The sequence below is a fragment of the Monomorium pharaonis genome, chromosome 7 (assembly GCF_013373865.1).
Source record: "Monomorium pharaonis isolate MP-MQ-018 chromosome 7, ASM1337386v2, whole genome shotgun sequence".
Classification (NCBI taxonomy): domain Eukaryota; kingdom Metazoa; phylum Arthropoda; class Insecta; order Hymenoptera; family Formicidae; genus Monomorium; species Monomorium pharaonis.
Genome location: NC_050473.1, coordinates 1,152,830 through 1,170,849, shown reverse-complemented (window position 1 = coordinate 1,170,849; position 18,020 = coordinate 1,152,830). Strand labels below are relative to the sequence as shown.

At 31.1% G+C, this 18,020-nt stretch overlaps 5 protein-coding genes across 11 annotated transcripts; 3 read left to right on the top strand and 2 right to left on the bottom strand.

Moving 5' to 3' along the window:
• Positions 1-495: 495 nt before the first annotated feature.
• On the top strand, positions 496-4,760 carry LOC105832176 (ufm1-specific protease 2). The gene is made up of 10 exons (XM_012672889.3): positions 496-1,516; positions 1,734-1,949; positions 2,121-2,348; positions 2,537-2,704; positions 2,796-2,889; positions 3,024-3,284; positions 3,487-3,624; positions 3,699-3,825; positions 3,931-4,184; positions 4,299-4,760. Exons 1-10 carry the CDS (start codon positions 1,478-1,480, stop codon positions 4,508-4,510), a joined length of 1,737 nt encoding a protein of 578 aa, XP_012528343.2. The 5' UTR covers positions 496-1,477; the 3' UTR covers positions 4,511-4,760.
• On the bottom strand, positions 4,557-5,605 carry LOC105832173 (mitochondrial import inner membrane translocase subunit Tim8). The gene is made up of 2 exons (XM_012672887.3): positions 5,347-5,605; positions 4,557-5,175 (listed from the first exon to the last, which is right to left on the bottom strand). The coding sequence occupies exons 1-2, from the start codon at positions 5,458-5,460 to the stop codon at positions 5,008-5,010; spliced, it is 282 nt and encodes a 93-aa protein (XP_012528341.1). The 5' UTR covers positions 5,461-5,605; the 3' UTR covers positions 4,557-5,007.
• A 114-nt stretch (positions 5,606-5,719) lies between these two features.
• LOC105832177 (microprocessor complex subunit DGCR8) lies at positions 5,720-10,531 on the top strand. 5 transcript variants are annotated; one of them, XM_012672893.3, is made up of 7 exons: positions 5,720-5,864; positions 6,924-7,387; positions 7,755-7,838; positions 7,919-8,303; positions 8,381-8,649; positions 8,755-9,191; positions 9,291-9,623. In XM_012672893.3, the coding sequence occupies exons 2-7, from the start codon at positions 6,967-6,969 to the stop codon at positions 9,621-9,623; spliced, it is 1,929 nt and encodes a 642-aa protein (XP_012528347.1). In that variant the 5' UTR covers positions 5,720-5,864; positions 6,924-6,966. The 5 variants fall into 5 exon arrangements, with proteins under 5 accessions (XP_012528347.1, XP_028047576.1, XP_012528344.1 ...); XM_028191775.2 differs by having other exon boundaries at positions 5,785-5,864; positions 6,421-7,387; XM_012672890.3 differs by having other exon boundaries at positions 5,786-6,209; positions 9,291-10,531.
• A 135-nt stretch (positions 10,532-10,666) lies between these two features.
• Positions 10,667-15,273, bottom strand: LOC105828942 (RILP-like protein homolog). Of its 2 annotated transcripts, none has more exons than XM_028191780.2 (6): positions 14,464-15,273; positions 14,234-14,354; positions 13,953-14,080; positions 13,335-13,705; positions 13,112-13,210; positions 10,667-13,044 (listed from the first exon to the last, which is right to left on the bottom strand). In XM_028191780.2, the coding sequence occupies exons 1-6, from the start codon at positions 14,773-14,775 to the stop codon at positions 12,921-12,923; spliced, it is 1,155 nt and encodes a 384-aa protein (XP_028047581.1). In that variant the 5' UTR covers positions 14,776-15,273; the 3' UTR covers positions 10,667-12,920. The 2 variants fall into 2 exon arrangements, with proteins under 2 accessions (XP_028047581.1, XP_028047580.1); XM_028191779.2 differs by having other exon boundaries at positions 14,210-14,354; positions 14,464-15,269.
• A 173-nt stretch (positions 15,274-15,446) lies between these two features.
• On the top strand, positions 15,447-18,011 carry LOC105828955. 2 transcript variants are annotated; one of them, XM_036289408.1, is made up of 7 exons: positions 15,447-15,589; positions 15,974-16,246; positions 16,743-16,920; positions 17,003-17,138; positions 17,236-17,385; positions 17,472-17,601; positions 17,673-18,011. In XM_036289408.1, the coding sequence occupies exons 2-7, from the start codon at positions 16,163-16,165 to the stop codon at positions 17,868-17,870; spliced, it is 876 nt and encodes a 291-aa protein (XP_036145301.1). In that variant the 5' UTR covers positions 15,447-15,589; positions 15,974-16,162; the 3' UTR covers positions 17,871-18,011. The 2 variants fall into 2 exon arrangements, with proteins under 2 accessions (XP_036145301.1, XP_036145302.1); XM_036289409.1 differs by lacking the exon at positions 15,974-16,246.
• Positions 18,012-18,020: the final 9 nt, after the last annotated feature.

The window sequence follows — 18,020 nt, the reverse complement described above, 5'->3', positions numbered from 1 at the left end:
CTTTCACACGAGCGCCACTCTAGAATCGACAGTGATGCCAACCATCAGATTTCGGGAACCATTGTGGACAAATGTCTTTTTTTCTATTACTTTTGGAACGCCGAACAGACTTTTTTTCCGATTTTTGGAACGCAGAAATATGTGTAAAAGCTCATTTATTTACCTACAGCAATTTGCGATATTGTTCTCGAATATCACGTTAGGATATATGCTACAATAATTCTTTGATAAGATAATTTTCCGAAAATCTTGAAAAACACGTGCTCTACGTTTTCTATTTTTTATCTTTCATCAAGATATAGGTTCTGATAACCGATTTTTTTCCCCTTCGTCATTTCTGTTCGGAAAATATAATTTCAATAATTTTCCGAACCTTTCGAAAAAGACAGATATTTTAACGCTTACTATCTGGATCATTGAAATAAGTTCTGATAACTATAACATTTTTCTAAAAAGATATATTCTTCAAAAAAATATATTCCAATTCTCTATATAGTTAATTGGAAACACTTTGGAATACATTATTCCAGATAACTTTGATAACTTAATTTTTAAAAAGACACGCGCATTTCAATTACCGAAATAGTTTGCATCGCAACGTTGTTTAAATTTCTTTTTTATTTGTTAACGTTGAACATTGGCAAATAGGAAATTTCAACTAAATTTCTTTTTAACCGATAATATAGTATGTGAATATCATAAATAAAATATAAATGCGATTGCACATTTAATCCGAAAGTAGCCATTTTTAAGTGCGAAGGCACTTGTGGGGCACTTGTACGCGTCGTGTGTCAGTGTTCTTTTATCGACATGCAAGTTACTTTTGTACGACTCATGAAATTTGTTGAAAAAAGAACAATATTTCCTTCCTCTCGTTTCTAAAGATACATCTGCACGAAACGGCTTTCCGCAGTTTCCAATAATATACAGTATGTAAAATCATATGTACGGAAGATCATTTGGGATCAAGCGCTCAAATGCTTTGGTATAAAGCGGATTTTCACAGGATTAATAAAAATACAGATTCGAATGTAAATGACCGTATCCTCTTGTTCTCGGACCTGAAATATTGGCATTTGATTTAGATCGATGTCGAGTAGTTTGTTATGTTTTCTCGAACTCTGACAACGAGAACGGATCTAACCTCGCAATTCAGGTTCGCGTCTGGAAGATTGAGGATTGGAAGAAATTGTACGTGATATACAAGTTTGTCAAGAAAACAGGAAGAATAATTTAAAATTGAGTCTCGAGAGCGAGTAATCTTTTTACACCTCACGACGTCATATGACCACATATACCCGTGGGAGGTCTAGTACGTCCAGTTTTCGTTCTTTTGACGAAACTAACCTCAAAAACCACTCTGCGTTTGTGAAAATTTAATTGTGATTTCCCGTATTCTCCATATGGTGATTGCTTTAGTTGGCAACTCGAAGAACTTCTCATCGTAAAATCTTGCTTCTAATTCCGACTCGACACAATGGCACCGCAATTGCAGATTTTGTCAAATATTCTGCAGGTAAGCACATTTGCATCAATAATTATTTAGAATATGATCTACATTCATAAAGTTTTCAAATATCATCTTGCAATGTTTTTTGCGAGTAGTATTTTGCAAATGTTTTTGTACTAAATTTATTTGAGATAATATTGTATCAGTGATTTTAACAAATTTAAAATAGTTTGCATGAGCTATTATATTTAGTATTTGTACTTAAATGAAATAATATTTTTAGCGACTAGAAAATGAGGAAACTACAATGACTGGTTATCTTTATGGCATTATGTACAATGAGACACTCATAGTTTTAACATTCAGTATAAATTCATGTAATGACAAAGATAAGAATATGATAGATTATACAGAACTACAGTTGAATTTACCTGCAGATATATATACATGTGGCATATTACATATTGAATGTGAAGAAATAAATCCTGATGTTTTCAAGGTAATTGTAGATATCACTTGCGTTGAGATTATCCATTTATATGTTTTATGTGTTTTGTTCATTTTGATATTAGTCTATTATTATAAAAAAGGAAAATAGTATATGCTTTACATTAGAAACTAGCAAGTAGAATCAGTAAAATAACATACATATGTTTATTTGTTTGTTTAGGATATTGATATTACAGATAATCCATTACTTTTAAAATATTCACGTAATACATCAGATATACAAGCATACTTTTATGTCCATCAAAAATTGGAAGCTGTAAATAATTTCAGTATTATTAGCGAAGATGACCTTTCTCGCCAGTTTGTGTACATTAGATTACAAGCAACTCTGCCGTTAGTTGCTCAGGATGGAAATGTGTTGGAAGCTTTACAAGAATCACGAAAAAATGTGAGATTTTCTGCTTAACGTTTATGTATTAGTTTATCTTATAACTATTAACTATTAACTAATAATTATTATTTATTATATGTACATATACAATTCATTTATTAGCAATATATAATATATATAAATTATTATTAAATATACATTAATTTTATATGTACTGTATATAATATAATTTTGCATTACTATAGATTGCATCTGGGAAGATAGGAATACATTTCCCTTTAAACAATGCATACCTCTTTAGAACTGATGACAATGTGAAAGATGTAATGTTAAAAGATATTTTGCCTATATCCAAAAATCAAGAAAAACTTTCAACTGGATCAAGTAATGTAAATTATAATATTGGGCCTGTGGTATGTACCTTTAAGCTTATATTACTACTTATAGTACTACTTTTAACAAAAATTATCTCCAGATATTTTTACATATTTTGCTAATTTTTAGGACATTATACATGCAAACATGCTATTAAAAATATCAAACGAAAGAAATTCTGAAGAATCTATGAGATGTGCTCCTGTCTTACAACACATTAAAAGTGAGTACTATGGAACAATACAATTTATTAATATAATGAATATTCTACAAGTATTGCAGTATACCGTAGATATTATTTACAATATATATCAATACATTGTGTTTCTAATTCATCAAATTACATTTATGTTGCAGAATCCTTTGACAGTTTAGAATGTAATTTACAAATCGATGCATTATCACTTGTAAATTTGAATGTGAAATCAACTGAATTGCATGCGATTCTAGTAGAATCCACTTGCCGAAACATCAGATTGATTGAAATGCAACAAGAAAATCATTCTGAAGATACAAAACTGCTTATAAAATTGCCTGAAGTCATGCATTTTAAACCTCAAGGCTGTGGACATTTAATTACAGTAGTGTATCCTAGCAATTCTACTAACGATAGCACAAGTAAGACCTAATATCAATTGTCTTTGTTTGCGTTATATATTGTCAATCATGTCAAATATGCAATACCATCCATCATTATTAGGTTTTGTGTTGATCATAACATTCTGTATCATCATTGCATAATTAACATTGTCAGACTTTTAATCATAGTAATATATGTGTCATCTATTTGCTTTTATACAGACCAGTCATATAATTTCAGTGGAATATCGTAAAGCTTTACACAAGGCTTTAGCATTAGATTTGACTAGACCATATTTTCGTCGAGGAAATGCCGTCAACTTTAATACACAGACAAATGGAATACTTGTAAATCCTCATCAAGCTCTTTTATATAAAGGTATATATTTATATTCTCAAATTTATCACAATTTAAAATGTTATGCAATTATTGTAATATTTTATCCTAATTAGGTGTTGTGGGAAAACTCAGTATTGTGGATGGTTTATATTCTTATCATCATTATATGCAAGATAATTTTGATGATAATGGATGGGGATGTGCCTACAGATCTCTACAAACCATCATTTCATGGTACAGGTAATAAAATGTCAAAACTTACATTGTGGATAACATTGAAGTATATATATATGTGTGTGTATGTATAATATCAATATACATGCGAGTAAACTATATCTATTACAGATTACAAGGTTATAGTGACATACCAATACCATCTCATCGTAAAATACAACAATGTTTAGTCGATATAGGCGATAAATCTTTCACATTCCTTGGCAGTAAACAATGGATTGGCTCAACCGAAGTTAGTTTTGTATTGCAGACTCTTCTCAATATAGATGTAAAAATACTTCGTGCATCTAGCGGGGAAGACATGCTGGCCCTAATCCCACAACTTGCAAATCATTTTGATACACAAGGTACACCTGTTATGATTGGTAAGTTTTTAAGTTTATTTTGTACTTTATATATATTCTATGAACAATTAAAATTAAATATATATCCATCAGATATTATAAAATAATAAATATATTTTTTTTTTTATCTTGTAGGTGGAGGAGTACTAGCTCATACAATTCTAGGAGTTAGTTACGACGAAAATTCTGGAGAAGGAAAGTTCTTAATTCTAGATCCTCACTATACAGGAACAGAACACTTGCCTACCATAATAAATAAGGGATGGTGTGGATGGAAAGCGAAAGACTTTTGGAAAAAGGATGCATTTTATAACATGTGCCTTCCACAAAGACCTATAGCCTTCTGATATTAAATCAACCGCATTGTACAAAATTTAATTTTCTAAATAATCAATTCTCTACATTCACATTACATTATGCACATATGTATAGACTAATTTTTGCAATGTAGGTATTGCTCCACTGCAATTTGTAACATTTTCTTTTATTTGTGCAATACATTTAACAGTGGAATAAAAACAATGAATACATATATGTACTTTTATCTCTAAATATAAAAATAAATTTATTAAGATATATAATTCTTACATAATAAAAGTGGATATTTTATTGGGTCTATTATATTAAAAAATGTACTTTATTTTGTTGTCATAATATATAACTTTATTATACATTTTCAAATAATTAAATTAAAAATGTGATATTAAATTTAACATTTATGATTATAAATCTTATATTACTATTGGTTCGTTTTACATGCACACACACACACACACACACACATATATATATGTATGTATGTATGTATGTATGTATATGTATAGTATACTCCGACATGCAAATGTTACTTTGCTACCGAGTTTAATAGTTGTGCGAAACGATTTGTAATAAAGAGGGTAACATCTATAAATCTATCAACGCAATTATTTATACATGTTTCTGTGCGGCCATCCAATTTGTTTCCTGGCTTATCGATGCATCTATCCCAACAAATGTTGTTGAACTCATGAATCTAAGCAAATTTAGAAACTTTTATGCAACCTCTGTACAAGAGCAAAAATTATTTTTCAACGTAAGTGCATTTCTTAAGAATATACATAAGATAATATTAAAACAATTTAGAAAAGAAAATCAGATATAATTCGATTTAATAAAAATTTATTTGTACGTCAAAATGTTTCACCTGAGCGTTGAATTGTGCCTTTTGTTTCTCAGCTATCAAAAACTCCGCTAATTCGGGATCGATCTCTTTATTATCCTTGTCGGAAAAGGAATCGCCGTCAAATAGATTTGACATCTTTAAAAATTACGATCGGTTTGCAAAATCTTGCGTACGAAAAAATTTTTCTATTTAGAATTTTTCCTCAAGTTTTGCACGTGGTACTCGTGGACTGCAAACCCTATTGACCGTACTAACGTAAATGAATAACTAATAAGTCATGCACGCATAAGGTTAGAAATTCTAACCTAGAATAACGCATTATAACCATAAACATGACGTAGTTTAGATGCTGTACGCGACACGCGACACGAGAAGCCTGGGGAATCTTGCGTCTCTCGGGATGGCAATGGCAGCTCCGCTGAATTCATAAGTCGACGACCTAACGTAGACTGTTCACTGTTCAGTTCCTTTCCATCCTCCTTCGCTGTGCTCTCGCATATCTCATTTTTTTTACAATGTACATACAGTAATAATAAAGAGTAAGTAACTTGCACAGCGCGAATAGAATTGTAATTTTATGTAGCACGTGGAAGCGTATAAACTTTAATAGTGGATAAGCAGTGTACGTTAAAATGTGTTAATCGTTATTATATTGGGTGTTCCTCTAGTAGTCTGGTATTCTCTCCAATTCTCTCTCGAGGTGTCGGAAACAATGAAGGAAGGAAATCCTCCTTTTTCGAAAGATCAGAAATTAAATGTATCACGATCGCGTTTGTATTTATAGGCCGTTTTTATTTTATTTTATAGGTTTATCAGCATTCGTATTGTGTTAGAAATAGGTCTTTAAGAGATTCACAAGAGGATCGTTTTATGTCATGTCATAGGTATGGCCGATATACGTTTTTACATGATACAAGTTTACGTTTCAAGTCTGGTTTTATTAACGTTATGTAGACGTTTTGCGCGTATTCGCGTAAACTGTCAAGCGTGCGATTGTCAGCCAAGCCGAAGATCGAGCATACGGTTGTTTAGCTAATATCCTCGCAGAACTCCAGCTAGTAACAGCCTCAATCTTTCAATGTTGTTTCTGTCTAGATCTGGAGTTTAAATAATGCGATGGAATTCTCTCAGCCATCTACAAAATCTGATAAAGTAAACAGCTCGCTTGTACATTACTCTTATGGATATGTAATAGGCCCCAAACTGCTAACACTAATGCAAATGTCCAATTTTTATTGCCATTTGTGGTTTCAAATTGATTGGACTTTGGCCTCATTGGTGAAAGTGGTGTGGCCATACAACGCGCTTAATACATATTAATCCTGGGATCGTTTTGTATGGACCTTGGATTTAAGTTTGCTGGATATTGTTGTTTATTATTGTTAGCAATATTTACTGTTAATTTGCATGTAATATGCAATTATTACTCTATATAATGTGCATATACAACATGAGATTGATACTGTAAGCTTTGTCTGGCAAAGTGTAATATAATAGAGGATTACATAATATGGGTATATATTTTGCTGTTTTTGTAATCGTATCAATTCTCTCAGCTAAATATCTGAACTTATTTTATATTGTTTATATTTTTATAGTACTTTTATAGTTCTGAGCAAATACTTTGTGACATACAACGCAATGGAGGTAGAACAGACAATTGTGGAAGTTATGACTTCAGAAGACAATCCAAGTAATGAAAATCAGAATACTTTGGATTACGGGGGAATCTCCAGCACACAACATGAAGATCAAAATTTGGAACCATGTATAAAATCAATGAAATCAGATCATGATACTAGATCGACTGATACCGACAATAGCCACTGTAATGATATCATGGATGAAGAAACTGCATGTTTCAACAATAAAGACAGTGGTTTACACAATGGCTTATGCCAAGAAGATTCAGAACATAATGATGATTTACGGCAATTTGATGTATTAGATGATCTAGATCGCCATCCAGAACAAAATGATGGTTCCGATGATGAATCGGATACAGATGAGAGTATGGACTCTGATGTACCGGATGAAGAAATTGAAGCAATGCTTGAAGAAGGTATATTTTAATGTTTTCATAATTCTAAAAGTTTTTATATAATTGTAATTAATGAAAAAGGGTAGTCTAAAGAATTTTCACTTATTGTTATAAAAGGCTATTGCACATTGATATGAAAATATTTACTTGTATGTTGCTTTTAATTATTTATATAAATTGCACAATTTTGAATTTTATTAACTACATTTTTGTATACAAAAAAATTTTCACAACTACAATTCAAGACTATTAATTTTACATTCTCAATATCAGATCAAATGTTTTCTGCAGTAAAGAGAATAAGAAACCAAGTAAGATTATTTGGTTTCTTATTTTTTATAAGTATAATTTACAATGGTTCTTATTTTAATTAAGTTTTATGTATTAGGTCTTCCAGAAGAATTTAAAGGGAAAAGAAAAGATAAAAAAGATCGCTTGCCTTATGAGGAAAGAGAAAAACTTGTTTTGGATGGTATGCAAATATAAAGTATCATATATGATGCAATGTGCAATTATTTAATATTTATGTTACTTTTATTGTTCTTTTTTTAGAAATTGGACATAATCATTTTGACGTTTTACCTGAAGGATGGGTACAAGTAACACACAACAGTGGAATGCCATTATACCTTCATAAACAAAGTAGAGTTTGTACATTAGCAAAACCCTACTTTCTTGGTCCAGGGAGCGTTAGAAAACATGAAGTTCCTGTAAGCGCCATACCTTGCCTTCAGTACAAAAGAGCATTAATGGAAGAGGAAGAAGAACGAAAGAAAGAGATGGAACGCGCACCAAATGCTGAAGCTTGCAGTCTTCCCAGCGCAAAGATTGAAACTATACAAGAGAATCGTGCGGCACATTCATTAGATAGCGAACAATTAAGAAATTATTGTCAGTCTTTGTTTCGTTTTAAATCTATTAAAGTAATGAGATTTCAGTAAGTATTCAATAAGTACAAAAAAAGATAATTATATCAGACTATTCATTTTATATCAATCAATTTTTCTGTTTTAGATCTTGGTCAGCGCGTCGCAAATTTACGAAAATTAAAAAACATCGTAAACAACTTGAGCGTCCAACTTTACCGGATGGTACAAAATTAATAACTTTCCCAATCAGTAGTTCTAGTGGAAGTGGCAATTGGAATATTGCGGACGATAATGGACAAAGACCTGCAAAACACTGGATAATGAATCCATCAGGCAAAAGTTATGTTTGTATTCTTCATGAATATGTGCAGCACGCATTAAAAAAACAACCAACATACAAATTTAAAGAATTAGGTAATCACAATATTATTTGATATATTATTTAATAACATGCGAAACGCGTGATGTTTAATATTTATTATTTTATCGTTAAGATGGAATTAATGCATTTAATTACAGAAAATGCAGCGACACCGTATTCTGCGGTAGTTTGTATAAATGATATGGAATATGGCAGTGGATTCGGCAGTAGCAAGAAACAAGCGAAGGCTAATGCAGCTCGAAAAACCCTTGAAATTTTGATTCCTCAAATGAAAGATAAAATTTCTGGTGAAAACGGCGGTGATAATGGATCAAATAATGACAGTCGCACGATAAAAGCATCAAGAGGAAATTCTGATGCCGACCTTTCGTTTTTCGACGAAATATCCATCACGGATCCGCGTGTTGCAGAATTTTGTGCGAAAACTACAGAACCTTCCCCACATGCTATTTTAATAACTTGTCTTCAAAGAAATTATGGTTTAGGAGATATGCACATTAATTATTCGGTAAATACGTTGAAACATCAACGAAATGAATTTACAATGAAGGTTGGAAAACATGAAGCTACTGTTGTACGTACAAGCTGTTTCTTATATATGAATAAGATTGTTAATTTTAGAGAAAGTAAAGATTAATTAAATAAATTAAAACTAAATAAATAATAATTGCAGGTTTGTCGTAATAAGAAAGATGGTAAACAACGAGCGGCACAAGCAATACTACAACTTATACACCCACATATACAGTCTTGGGGTTCCTTGCTACGTCTTTATGGATCGCGAAGTGTGAAGTCTTTTAAGGAAAAGAAACAATTGGAACAAGAAATAACCCTTTTGCAGGGTAAAGCTGCTGTTAATCAACCAAATCATGCTATTTTAGGTAAACTTAGGCAAGAGATGCGAAGATTAGCTGAACAACGCGAAGCAATACAACCTATTGGTAAGTTTGTACCACCAGATTTACCAACAGGATCTGCAGCCAATCTCAATAATGTAGATTTATGAAGAGATAATTAGATAATTTATATATATATATATATATACATATAGATTAATTATATATTCAGGAAACTATTCTAATAAATTAGATAATTTATATATATATACATATAGATTAATTATATATTTAGGAAAATATTCTAATAATAATATACATAAATAATATACATATTAAATCTGAAACTAGAAATTATCTTCTCGTCACTCTTGAAAATTATATTACCATTTTTGTACAAGTATTTTTACATTGTATTAAAATTAGTAACATTAACTATTTTTAAGTTTTTTTTACGAAACATTTCTTAAATAAATTTCCTTAATCAAAATTGATATGTTAAATTGCAACATGCTGGATATTTAAAATTTATGTTTCTATAATTCTCTCTGGAGAATTTCAATCACATTTTATTATATATACCATTATTTTTTTATGGTATATATAAAAACAAAATAATTGTTGTTTTTTACTCTTTTTTTTTTTCACATACTAACATGGCAATAGTTGCAAATATGAAAAAATAAAAGAGAAGAATTTTAATTTTTAAGGGAACAGAATATAGAGTTTTATTGTATCATAAGTAACATATAAGTGCAGACATGAATATAATGTAATTGAAAAAAACATTTAACATTGACGATTGCCTAATATACAATAGATGATAGACTACATTTATATTCTGTTCCATAAAAGAATTAAACTTCAATTTTCAATTGTAATAAAAATCAAATTATTCTCATGAAATTTGAAATACTGTACTGTAGACAGATCATATAATTTTTGTTCGTATGTGTATGAATGTAATATAAACGTAAATACGATTGTACATTTATTGTAAAAAAAGTTTATCCTTGAAATAAATGATGTAAACATGATGTAAAGCCGAATATAGACTTAATAAAATCATTTTGTAGATTATGTTTCTGTTTATTAATCTTCAGCTGAACATTGAAAGATTAAAACGTCTAATACTTATTCAAATCAAATTTTATCAAACTAAAATATAAATTTTATAGCAAATTATTATTAGTAAGTTGTATGCAGTACATTGTTCCAGAAAGATACTATTTATTTTTTTTACAGTCCACTAGATTTTTAATATCTACTTACAACATATTATGGACAACGTTATGTAATTTTTGTGTCACACATTTGTTATTTTTTATCTCTCTGATTCTACATCTAAGATTGTTTTAAAATCATATATAATCCTATATTATAATATGCATGGAAAGGGATAAATCTGCTTATTTATCATTTTGTTGTATAAAGATATTCAACAATTCTAAATTATCGCATTGGTCAATAAAAATTTGTTTATGTAGCCACGGAAGCAACAAATATATAAATATCTTAATGTTTATTCCATGATTGACATTTTTATTCTTCAAAAAATGTAATTTGTTGCTGCCTTGGCTATTTTGCTAGTATAAAAATCTATACTAATATAAATGAATCCTTTCTCTCGCTGTATACAAGATTAAAATAAAGCTATTTATGTAAATTCAATTTACATTTAAAAGATATACTCACAAAACATTTTTGAGGATATATTGTCTGATATAAGGTGGATAAAATACACTGATATGCATGTATGTTATTTCATTCTGTTATAAAATATTTTTAACAAAATTGGAACTTACTCTCCTTTAAATATATCAAATATTAATTTAATGCCTCGGGTTTACAAAATAAATGAAAAATGTTTCATCATGAGCATATAACTATTCATTAATATCTTCGTAGTCGCAAAAATCGTACTCTCACTACAATATTTTCTTCATTACAATTTATATTATAATTCATTCTACATATGTAAACTCGTCTTTCTTGTACTACTGGAAAATTTACTGAATCGTTCAAAAATTGATAAGTTAATACTGAATTAATACTGAAATAGGCACTACACATAACACAGTTATTTTTCATATGTATATATATATATAAACAGCTAATTTTTAACATATAATATAGATTACAACAAATCCTCTGTAATGAAACTTTTGGCATTCGCAAATTTATATAATATTTTTCTTGTTATATGTTATTGCAGAATAAACTTTTTTGATACTTTTTTGTATTTTAATTCAGATATTCTTATAAAATAGCAATATATCCAATTTGCTATTCTTTTAGTTATTTGGATATATAATAGGTAGTAACAACTTATTTATATCTTAATTATATCGTCATATATTTATATATTTGAGAAAGATGTAATATATTTTTATACGAACGTATCATATATTGAAATAAACATACAATCAAATCAACTTGTGTTTTATGAGTATATTTACAATTGTGACATGGAAAGAAAAATACTATTTATTTTTACACATGGCACAGATGTGAAATATTAAATTCAATATCATATCAACATTTTAAATAAGATAAAAAATTAGATGTTATAACGTACAAAAGATAAAAAATGAAGTATAAATCCAAACGTGTTATGTGTTTTAATCACATTATAAATCCATTTTGATACAATAAATATAATATATACTAAAAATATGATAAGGTATAAAAGTACCATGATTTTCTTTATATAGAATATACTCTAAAAATGACATTTAATTGTAATTAGATAGAACATATTAGTTCATTTATAGATAATTAATAAAATAAAGAAAATTATCAAAAGATATAAATCTTTCTTTGATAGCTTAGAAAGAATAATCGGATACTTTGGTATCTGCGCGCGCGCCCGTGTGTGTGTGTGCGTGTGTATGTGGAAAAATGAGACCTGTTCCACATTAGACACAATTAGAACCTCATCAATGTACCTTTGAAACAACATGCACCTAGTAGTTTTGAAAAAATTGGAATGTTATTTTCTAATTATATTACGATTTTTTGCTACATGCATTTATGAATATTCTGTATATTTATTAATCATTAATTACAACAAATTCAACGTCTAAAAGAGAATAAATGGAGAAGTAAAAAATGTTACATAATGTACTAAGGTCGTGCAGCTGAATACACATTGTCCTTTTTTTACATCTATACAAATATATACATGCATACAAGTCTCTGCCGTCATATCATAGGGTTATACAAATCTAATGTGTCTAGTATGTATTTCACTCATTGCATGCATATCTATCTACTATGAACCAGGTCTCAATATCTTTATCTTTTTTTTACAGGAATCAATATCTACGTTCAAATTATCTATGTAAAATTGTATGTATATCGAGCAGTGATTATGTAAATAAAAAATCTAAGCGACGTCGTCCTTCGTTATCGTCTTTGACAAGTTCTAATTACTTAAAATTATCCAATGCACGTTTAAAAAAGCATTATATAGACGTATCACAGGTACTGCTACCAGATAGGGCCATCTTTGAAAGACTAGAAAGACTTCGTCTGGGACTGCTACCTCCGAGAAAACTGCTACTGGATTCGGAGAATATTTTTCGGAAACTATAAAATTAATGCACTTTAGATATATGTTACATAAAAATATGAAACAACAATAATAAACACGTACAATTTACGAATTCCAGATTCAGAGGATTTTTTCCATGGAGCATCATCTGGTTCATAAGGAAGTGGTCCTTGTACGGGTGCGTCTTTGTCATCTTCAGGACTGAAACAACGTAGAAATGACACAAATATATTTCATGTAATGAAGGAGATATATATATATATATATATATATATATATATATATATATAGTTTCTATCTAAAACTATTCTATTTAAAAACATACACTTCAGGTTTTGGTCGGTACAGTTCTAGTTCGTCTTCGAGATCCGAAACTCTTGCCTTCAATTCATTTCGTTCATGCAAAATTTCTTTTAGCTCGGCAGTTGTAAATCTGGGTCTATCAGGATCATCTAGATCATAAATTGCTTTGTTTGTTAAATCAGGACAGCCTTGCAATTTACTTAAATCCTCATTTTCTTTCTTAGCCATGCCAAGTCGTCCCCGAAGATTTATAAGTTCCCGATTTTGATCTTGCAGTTGAGCTAAGAAGTCAGCTCTTTCTTCTACTAAACCTCGGGCTTGCATTTGCGCTTGTCGTTGTTTACGTTTCAATTCCCGTCCCAGTACGGTAAGTTTCTCCACTTGTGCACTCAACTAACACAACACATTACATTATTTATCTTGTACAGTTCTTATAACAAAATTTATCATATTACAATATGTTAGATATTTAAAGATTTTAAAACATCTTAAAATCTTTAAATATCTAACAACTTCAAATTTTTTTTTAATATCTAATTTATCACAATAAAAGTGGAATTAGAAACAAATAGAATTAAAAATATATTTTGTGTCTGTTATCGTGAAAATCGCCAAATTACATATATAAGTACCAATTTACATTTTCAATTTCTGCAGTTTTTTGTGACAATTCTCGATCTCTAGCACGAATCTGATCTCTTTGTTTATCTATCATGGACCTTAAATGTTGCAAAACTGCTATATCAACCTCCTGACTAGCTGTGATAGCTAAAAATTAATGCAAACAGTTATTTCAGCAGTTTGTTACTTTGTCATTATTCTGTTAAACATATATATTTATACATTTAACAAAACTTTTAATGATTGGATTAGTAACAGGTTAATTAGTGTTAGTACTTGTTTGTTTACTGCTGTACTGACTATCACTACGTGACTCTTGCAGAGATTCGGCTAATCGTCTATTTTCTTCTTGTAATCTGGTAACCATGGCTACTAAGTCACGAGATTCTTGTCTCCAGTGTTCTTCAATTTGTTCTAATTCCTAAAAAAAACAAATTTGTTAATACGTAATTATCCTATCAAATATGATCATAAATCAAAGTCATTGCAATTATGTTACATATAATATAAACAGTTAAATCATGAATTACCTTTTCAAATCGTTGTCTATCCTCAGCCTTTCCAATTTTATCACTCTCGAGCTGAGAGATCTTGGCACTTAGCTCTTGCACCATAGTATTTTCACGTTCATTCTTAGTGGCGAGATTCTCAAGTAGCTCTAAAGCATTTATCACCTTTGGCATCAGATTGGTCACCGACTCCACTCCAAACAGGTCTATGAGCTTCTCGCATTCCTTTCCTATCTCCGATGCGATGTCGTACACGTCCACCACCGATACGTCAGACGCGACAGAATATTCTTCCATTTTGCAGGTCGCGTTACCTCTCAGGCAAAAAGGCATGAATACAACTTTTTGCCGCAGCACGCTCTACGCGTAGATCTGCTCAACAGTGGAAGAAGGAGGTTTCATAAAGACGTTTTGCACGAAGAATTTCGCCTTCCTACGAACTTGTGGTCCGGAATTCAAGCGGTTCTATACACTGTGCGATCTCCGGCAGGAAATCGTATTTATACAGTACAAGAAATTATAGATAATCACAGCCAAACTATACGGATCCTGTGCATACGTCTTAGGTGTGTCTCGGGAAAAGAAGACTCCTCCTTGTAGTCTATGTGAATACGCGCCTACCTCCAGGTTTGCAATAAATAAATTGCGTGACTTAGGTGTGGCGTTAATTGTTAAAACGACAGGACTCGCAGTTGCACATCGATAGACGTTCGCATTATGCACTCGTTGTTTCCAGATCGAATACTAGTCCGAGAAGTGCAACGGACCCCGGTGATGTCATAGTAATTCCATCAAAACGTCATGTTTAAATTCCGGTCGCGCACACACAAAAGTCACGGCGGAGCAGATGATTGAGATTATTCACGGCATACACAGGTGTATGTGCGCATGTGCATATGTGTGCGATTCGTCGTCTCGAGCGCCCCGAAGCATCGAGAAGAGCGCCTTCTCCCGGAGCTTCGCGAAACTAGAAAGAAATTGTTTTTCTTATAGGATAGGCACTCCCTCCCGTAATTTGTATCTATTGCACAACGATGTGAAACCAACCGTGAAACTTTGGAAAATTTATATTTCTTTTCTTATTAGAAGCTTATCTCCATCGCCACATGAAAGACAGTGACCGCGTTTGACGATTGCCCGATAGAAAGTAAAATAATCCGACACTTTAATACATATATCTTAAAAAAGGAATCTTTTGCGTTAAAGAAATCTTTTTATCTCTTAAGTGAATCAATTTCTCTGTCTTCATTTCTGAAGGATTTGATATCTTGATGACTTATCTTTATCAATATACGTTCGAGTAAAAAAAAAATAATCACGCGACGACAAGAAGAAATAACGCTACAAAATATAACCTTAAGATTTGAAGAAAAATGTTTTACGTCTGACTTAACTTTATTTGAATGTTACGGAGGGTATCAATACGAATTGCAGTTTTTAATTTTATATAATAATCCGATTCTTAGAAATTCTTAGAAAATGTTCGATGCCTTGAGTTTCGAGTAACAAAAGAATTATGTAAATTTTAAAGCGGTAAAAAGTCGAATGGCGCTTTTTCAACACTGCGAAAGGCACATTGGAATGCAAAAGGACGGTAACCATGGCATAGACGTTACGTATTAATTGTTAGATCGTTAGACGTATTTTGACATATCCGGATAATTTCGCGAGTAAAGAGATCATAAGAAATCTCACAGAGGAAGGCGGTATTTATTTAATTATGAGCGAGCAAGAAAACATCGCCGTTTCGATAAATCGAATAGAGAAGCTTTTGATAGGTGTTACGAGCAAGATAAAGAAATTGGTAATTACTAACTTTATTATTTGTATAAATGTATAAACTTGTATTAAATTTAATTGAATAAATTTTTTCGTTCTCTTAAAAGATTTCTCTTTTATGGAAATTCTCTTCTTTGTTCAGAAAAATAGATACATCTAAAATTTTTTTATCTTAATTCTATATTTGATATTTTAATATATCTCAGCAACTTCACTCGATCCCGAGTTTAATATTTCGCGTATGTAATACCACAAGTTTTTCGATCGTGCCGATTGGCTGCCGCGTAGAGAATTTCCAAAGTCACGAAAATTTTTCTTTGGTCAGCCAATTGGCATGTGCGAGGACGAGGTCAACCTGATAATGCGCCAACTTCGCGCTGAAATCTCGTCATCTTACGTTCGTAGAAACTTTTAGATTCTATAAACTCTCGGTTTCAAAATTATCCGCTCCATAACAATTGAATGTTGAATGTAAAGTGTGAAAAATACAATCGTTCTGTTTGTTCATTATTATCTCATAGATTGAAAAGCGTGATGTCCGCGATTCGGCGTTACTTCGAGAGATCATCGATTTCATCGAGCTTCTCAAAAAATTCGTCGTATCCCGCATGAAGAGGACTCCTGAGGTAGAAAGCGCATATGCTATCGATTTGCAAGATTGTCGGACGAAAATAGCGGAAACCTTGGCGGAACTTGAAGGTGAATTTAACCAAGAGAAAATTCTTTTGTTATGAAGTAATATCGCATTATTTCGGACGTGGGCTAAAGTATCGATTGGCAGCTTTACAGGAAATATCTGACGAACAAAGTTCAAGCTTCGACATCTTTCTAAGAGATATCGTTACTTGCGTAAACGACGAGAAAGAGATAATGCGAAGCATCAGGGAAACATCAGAAATAGAGATACCAAGAGAAATGTACCGAGAAATTTATTATTTATTTAAAGTAAAATTATGCTACTTTATTATATGTGTGTTATAATTTTATAATAAATTTTACTTTTACAATTTGTAGAGAAGAATCAACCCGAGAGATGCTGATTGTAAAGAAACGCGAGGAGACGCGAAAAAAAGTACTACAGTCTGAAATAGATTTGACAAAGCGCAAATTGCAAGATATTATAGAATTCAATGCAGAGGCCGAGAAGAAGCTTTTTGATATATGGTAAATGCAGAGTTTCTTTATAAAAAAACGCTTTATTGGAGAAAATTTGAGGAATATTCACAAATGTCTATTTTGTGTTATTTTAGCGCAGAAATTGAACGTGAATATGTCGCTGTTCTTGCCAAATACGACTGCGATATCAGCGCTTGCCATGCATTGACAGAGAAACTGTCGAAAGACAATGAAGTTATTAAAGCAGAAATTAAGGAAATGGAGGTTTGTCATACATTTGTTCTTAAATTTAATATTTGCAACTTCGCCAAATTGTCATTAATTCTTTATATTAGGATCAGCTGGTCATGCAACGGGAATTGTATACTCAATTTAAGAAGGAGCAAGAAATTGCAATGATGAAAGCTTTTGCTGAAAAACTGGAGTTCTTTAGGCGTAATCGAGCCGCCAAGATTATCCAAAGAACATGGAGAGCGTACTTCGAACGTATTTCTCTAAAGAAACGACGAAAAACAAAGAGAAAATTGCTTTAAGTCAAGAAATATCACATCATTAATATACGCAATTTTTGACAAAGTGAAGATACAACATTGAAAATAATTGTTTAAGAATATGCTAAGACATATATAATTTGCTGCTATAATGACAAAAGGATTAGATTGGAAGGAAAAAAACAAGTAGCG

Excerpts from the sequence above, each read along its gene's own strand:
- LOC105832176 (XM_012672889.3), top strand. The coding sequence starts at position 1,478 with ATGGCACCGCAATTGCAGATTTTGTCAAATATTCTGCAG. Across the intron at positions 1,517-1,733 it reads TTTTGTCAAATATTCTGCAG|CGACTAGAAAATGAGGAAAC; the intron begins GTAAGCACATTT and ends TAATATTTTTAG. Across the intron at positions 3,826-3,930 it reads ACCATCATTTCATGGTACAG|ATTACAAGGTTATAGTGACA; the intron begins GTAATAAAATGT and ends TATCTATTACAG.
- LOC105832173 (XM_012672887.3), bottom strand. The coding sequence starts at position 5,460 with ATGTCAAATCTATTTGACGGCGATTCCTTTTCCGACAAGGATAATAAA. Across the intron at positions 5,176-5,346 it reads AGGCACAATTCAACGCTCAG|ATTCATGAGTTCAACAACAT; the intron begins GTGAAACATTTT and ends AAATTTGCTTAG.
- LOC105832177 (XM_012672890.3), top strand. Across the intron at positions 8,304-8,380 it reads ATTAAAGTAATGAGATTTCA|ATCTTGGTCAGCGCGTCGCA; the intron begins GTAAGTATTCAA and ends TTTCTGTTTTAG. Across the intron at positions 9,192-9,290 it reads GAAAACATGAAGCTACTGTT|GTTTGTCGTAATAAGAAAGA; the intron begins GTACGTACAAGC and ends TAATAATTGCAG.
- LOC105828942 (XM_028191779.2), bottom strand. The coding sequence starts at position 14,775 with ATGCCTTTTTGCCTGAGAGGTAACGCGACCTGCAAAATGGAAGAATAT. Across the intron at positions 14,081-14,209 it reads GTACAGCAGTAAACAAACAA|CTATCACAGCTAGTCAGGAG; the intron begins GTACTAACACTA and ends ATTAATTTTTAG. Across the intron at positions 13,045-13,111 it reads GAATCTGGAATTCGTAAATT|TTTCCGAAAAATATTCTCCG; the intron begins GTACGTGTTTAT and ends TTAATTTTATAG.
- LOC105828955 (XM_036289408.1), top strand. The coding sequence starts at position 16,163 with ATGAGCGAGCAAGAAAACATCGCCGTTTCGATAAATCGAATAGAGAAG. Across the intron at positions 16,921-17,002 it reads AACCTTGGCGGAACTTGAAG|CTTTACAGGAAATATCTGAC; the intron begins GTGAATTTAACC and ends ATCGATTGGCAG. Across the intron at positions 17,602-17,672 it reads CAGAAATTAAGGAAATGGAG|GATCAGCTGGTCATGCAACG; the intron begins GTTTGTCATACA and ends TCTTTATATTAG.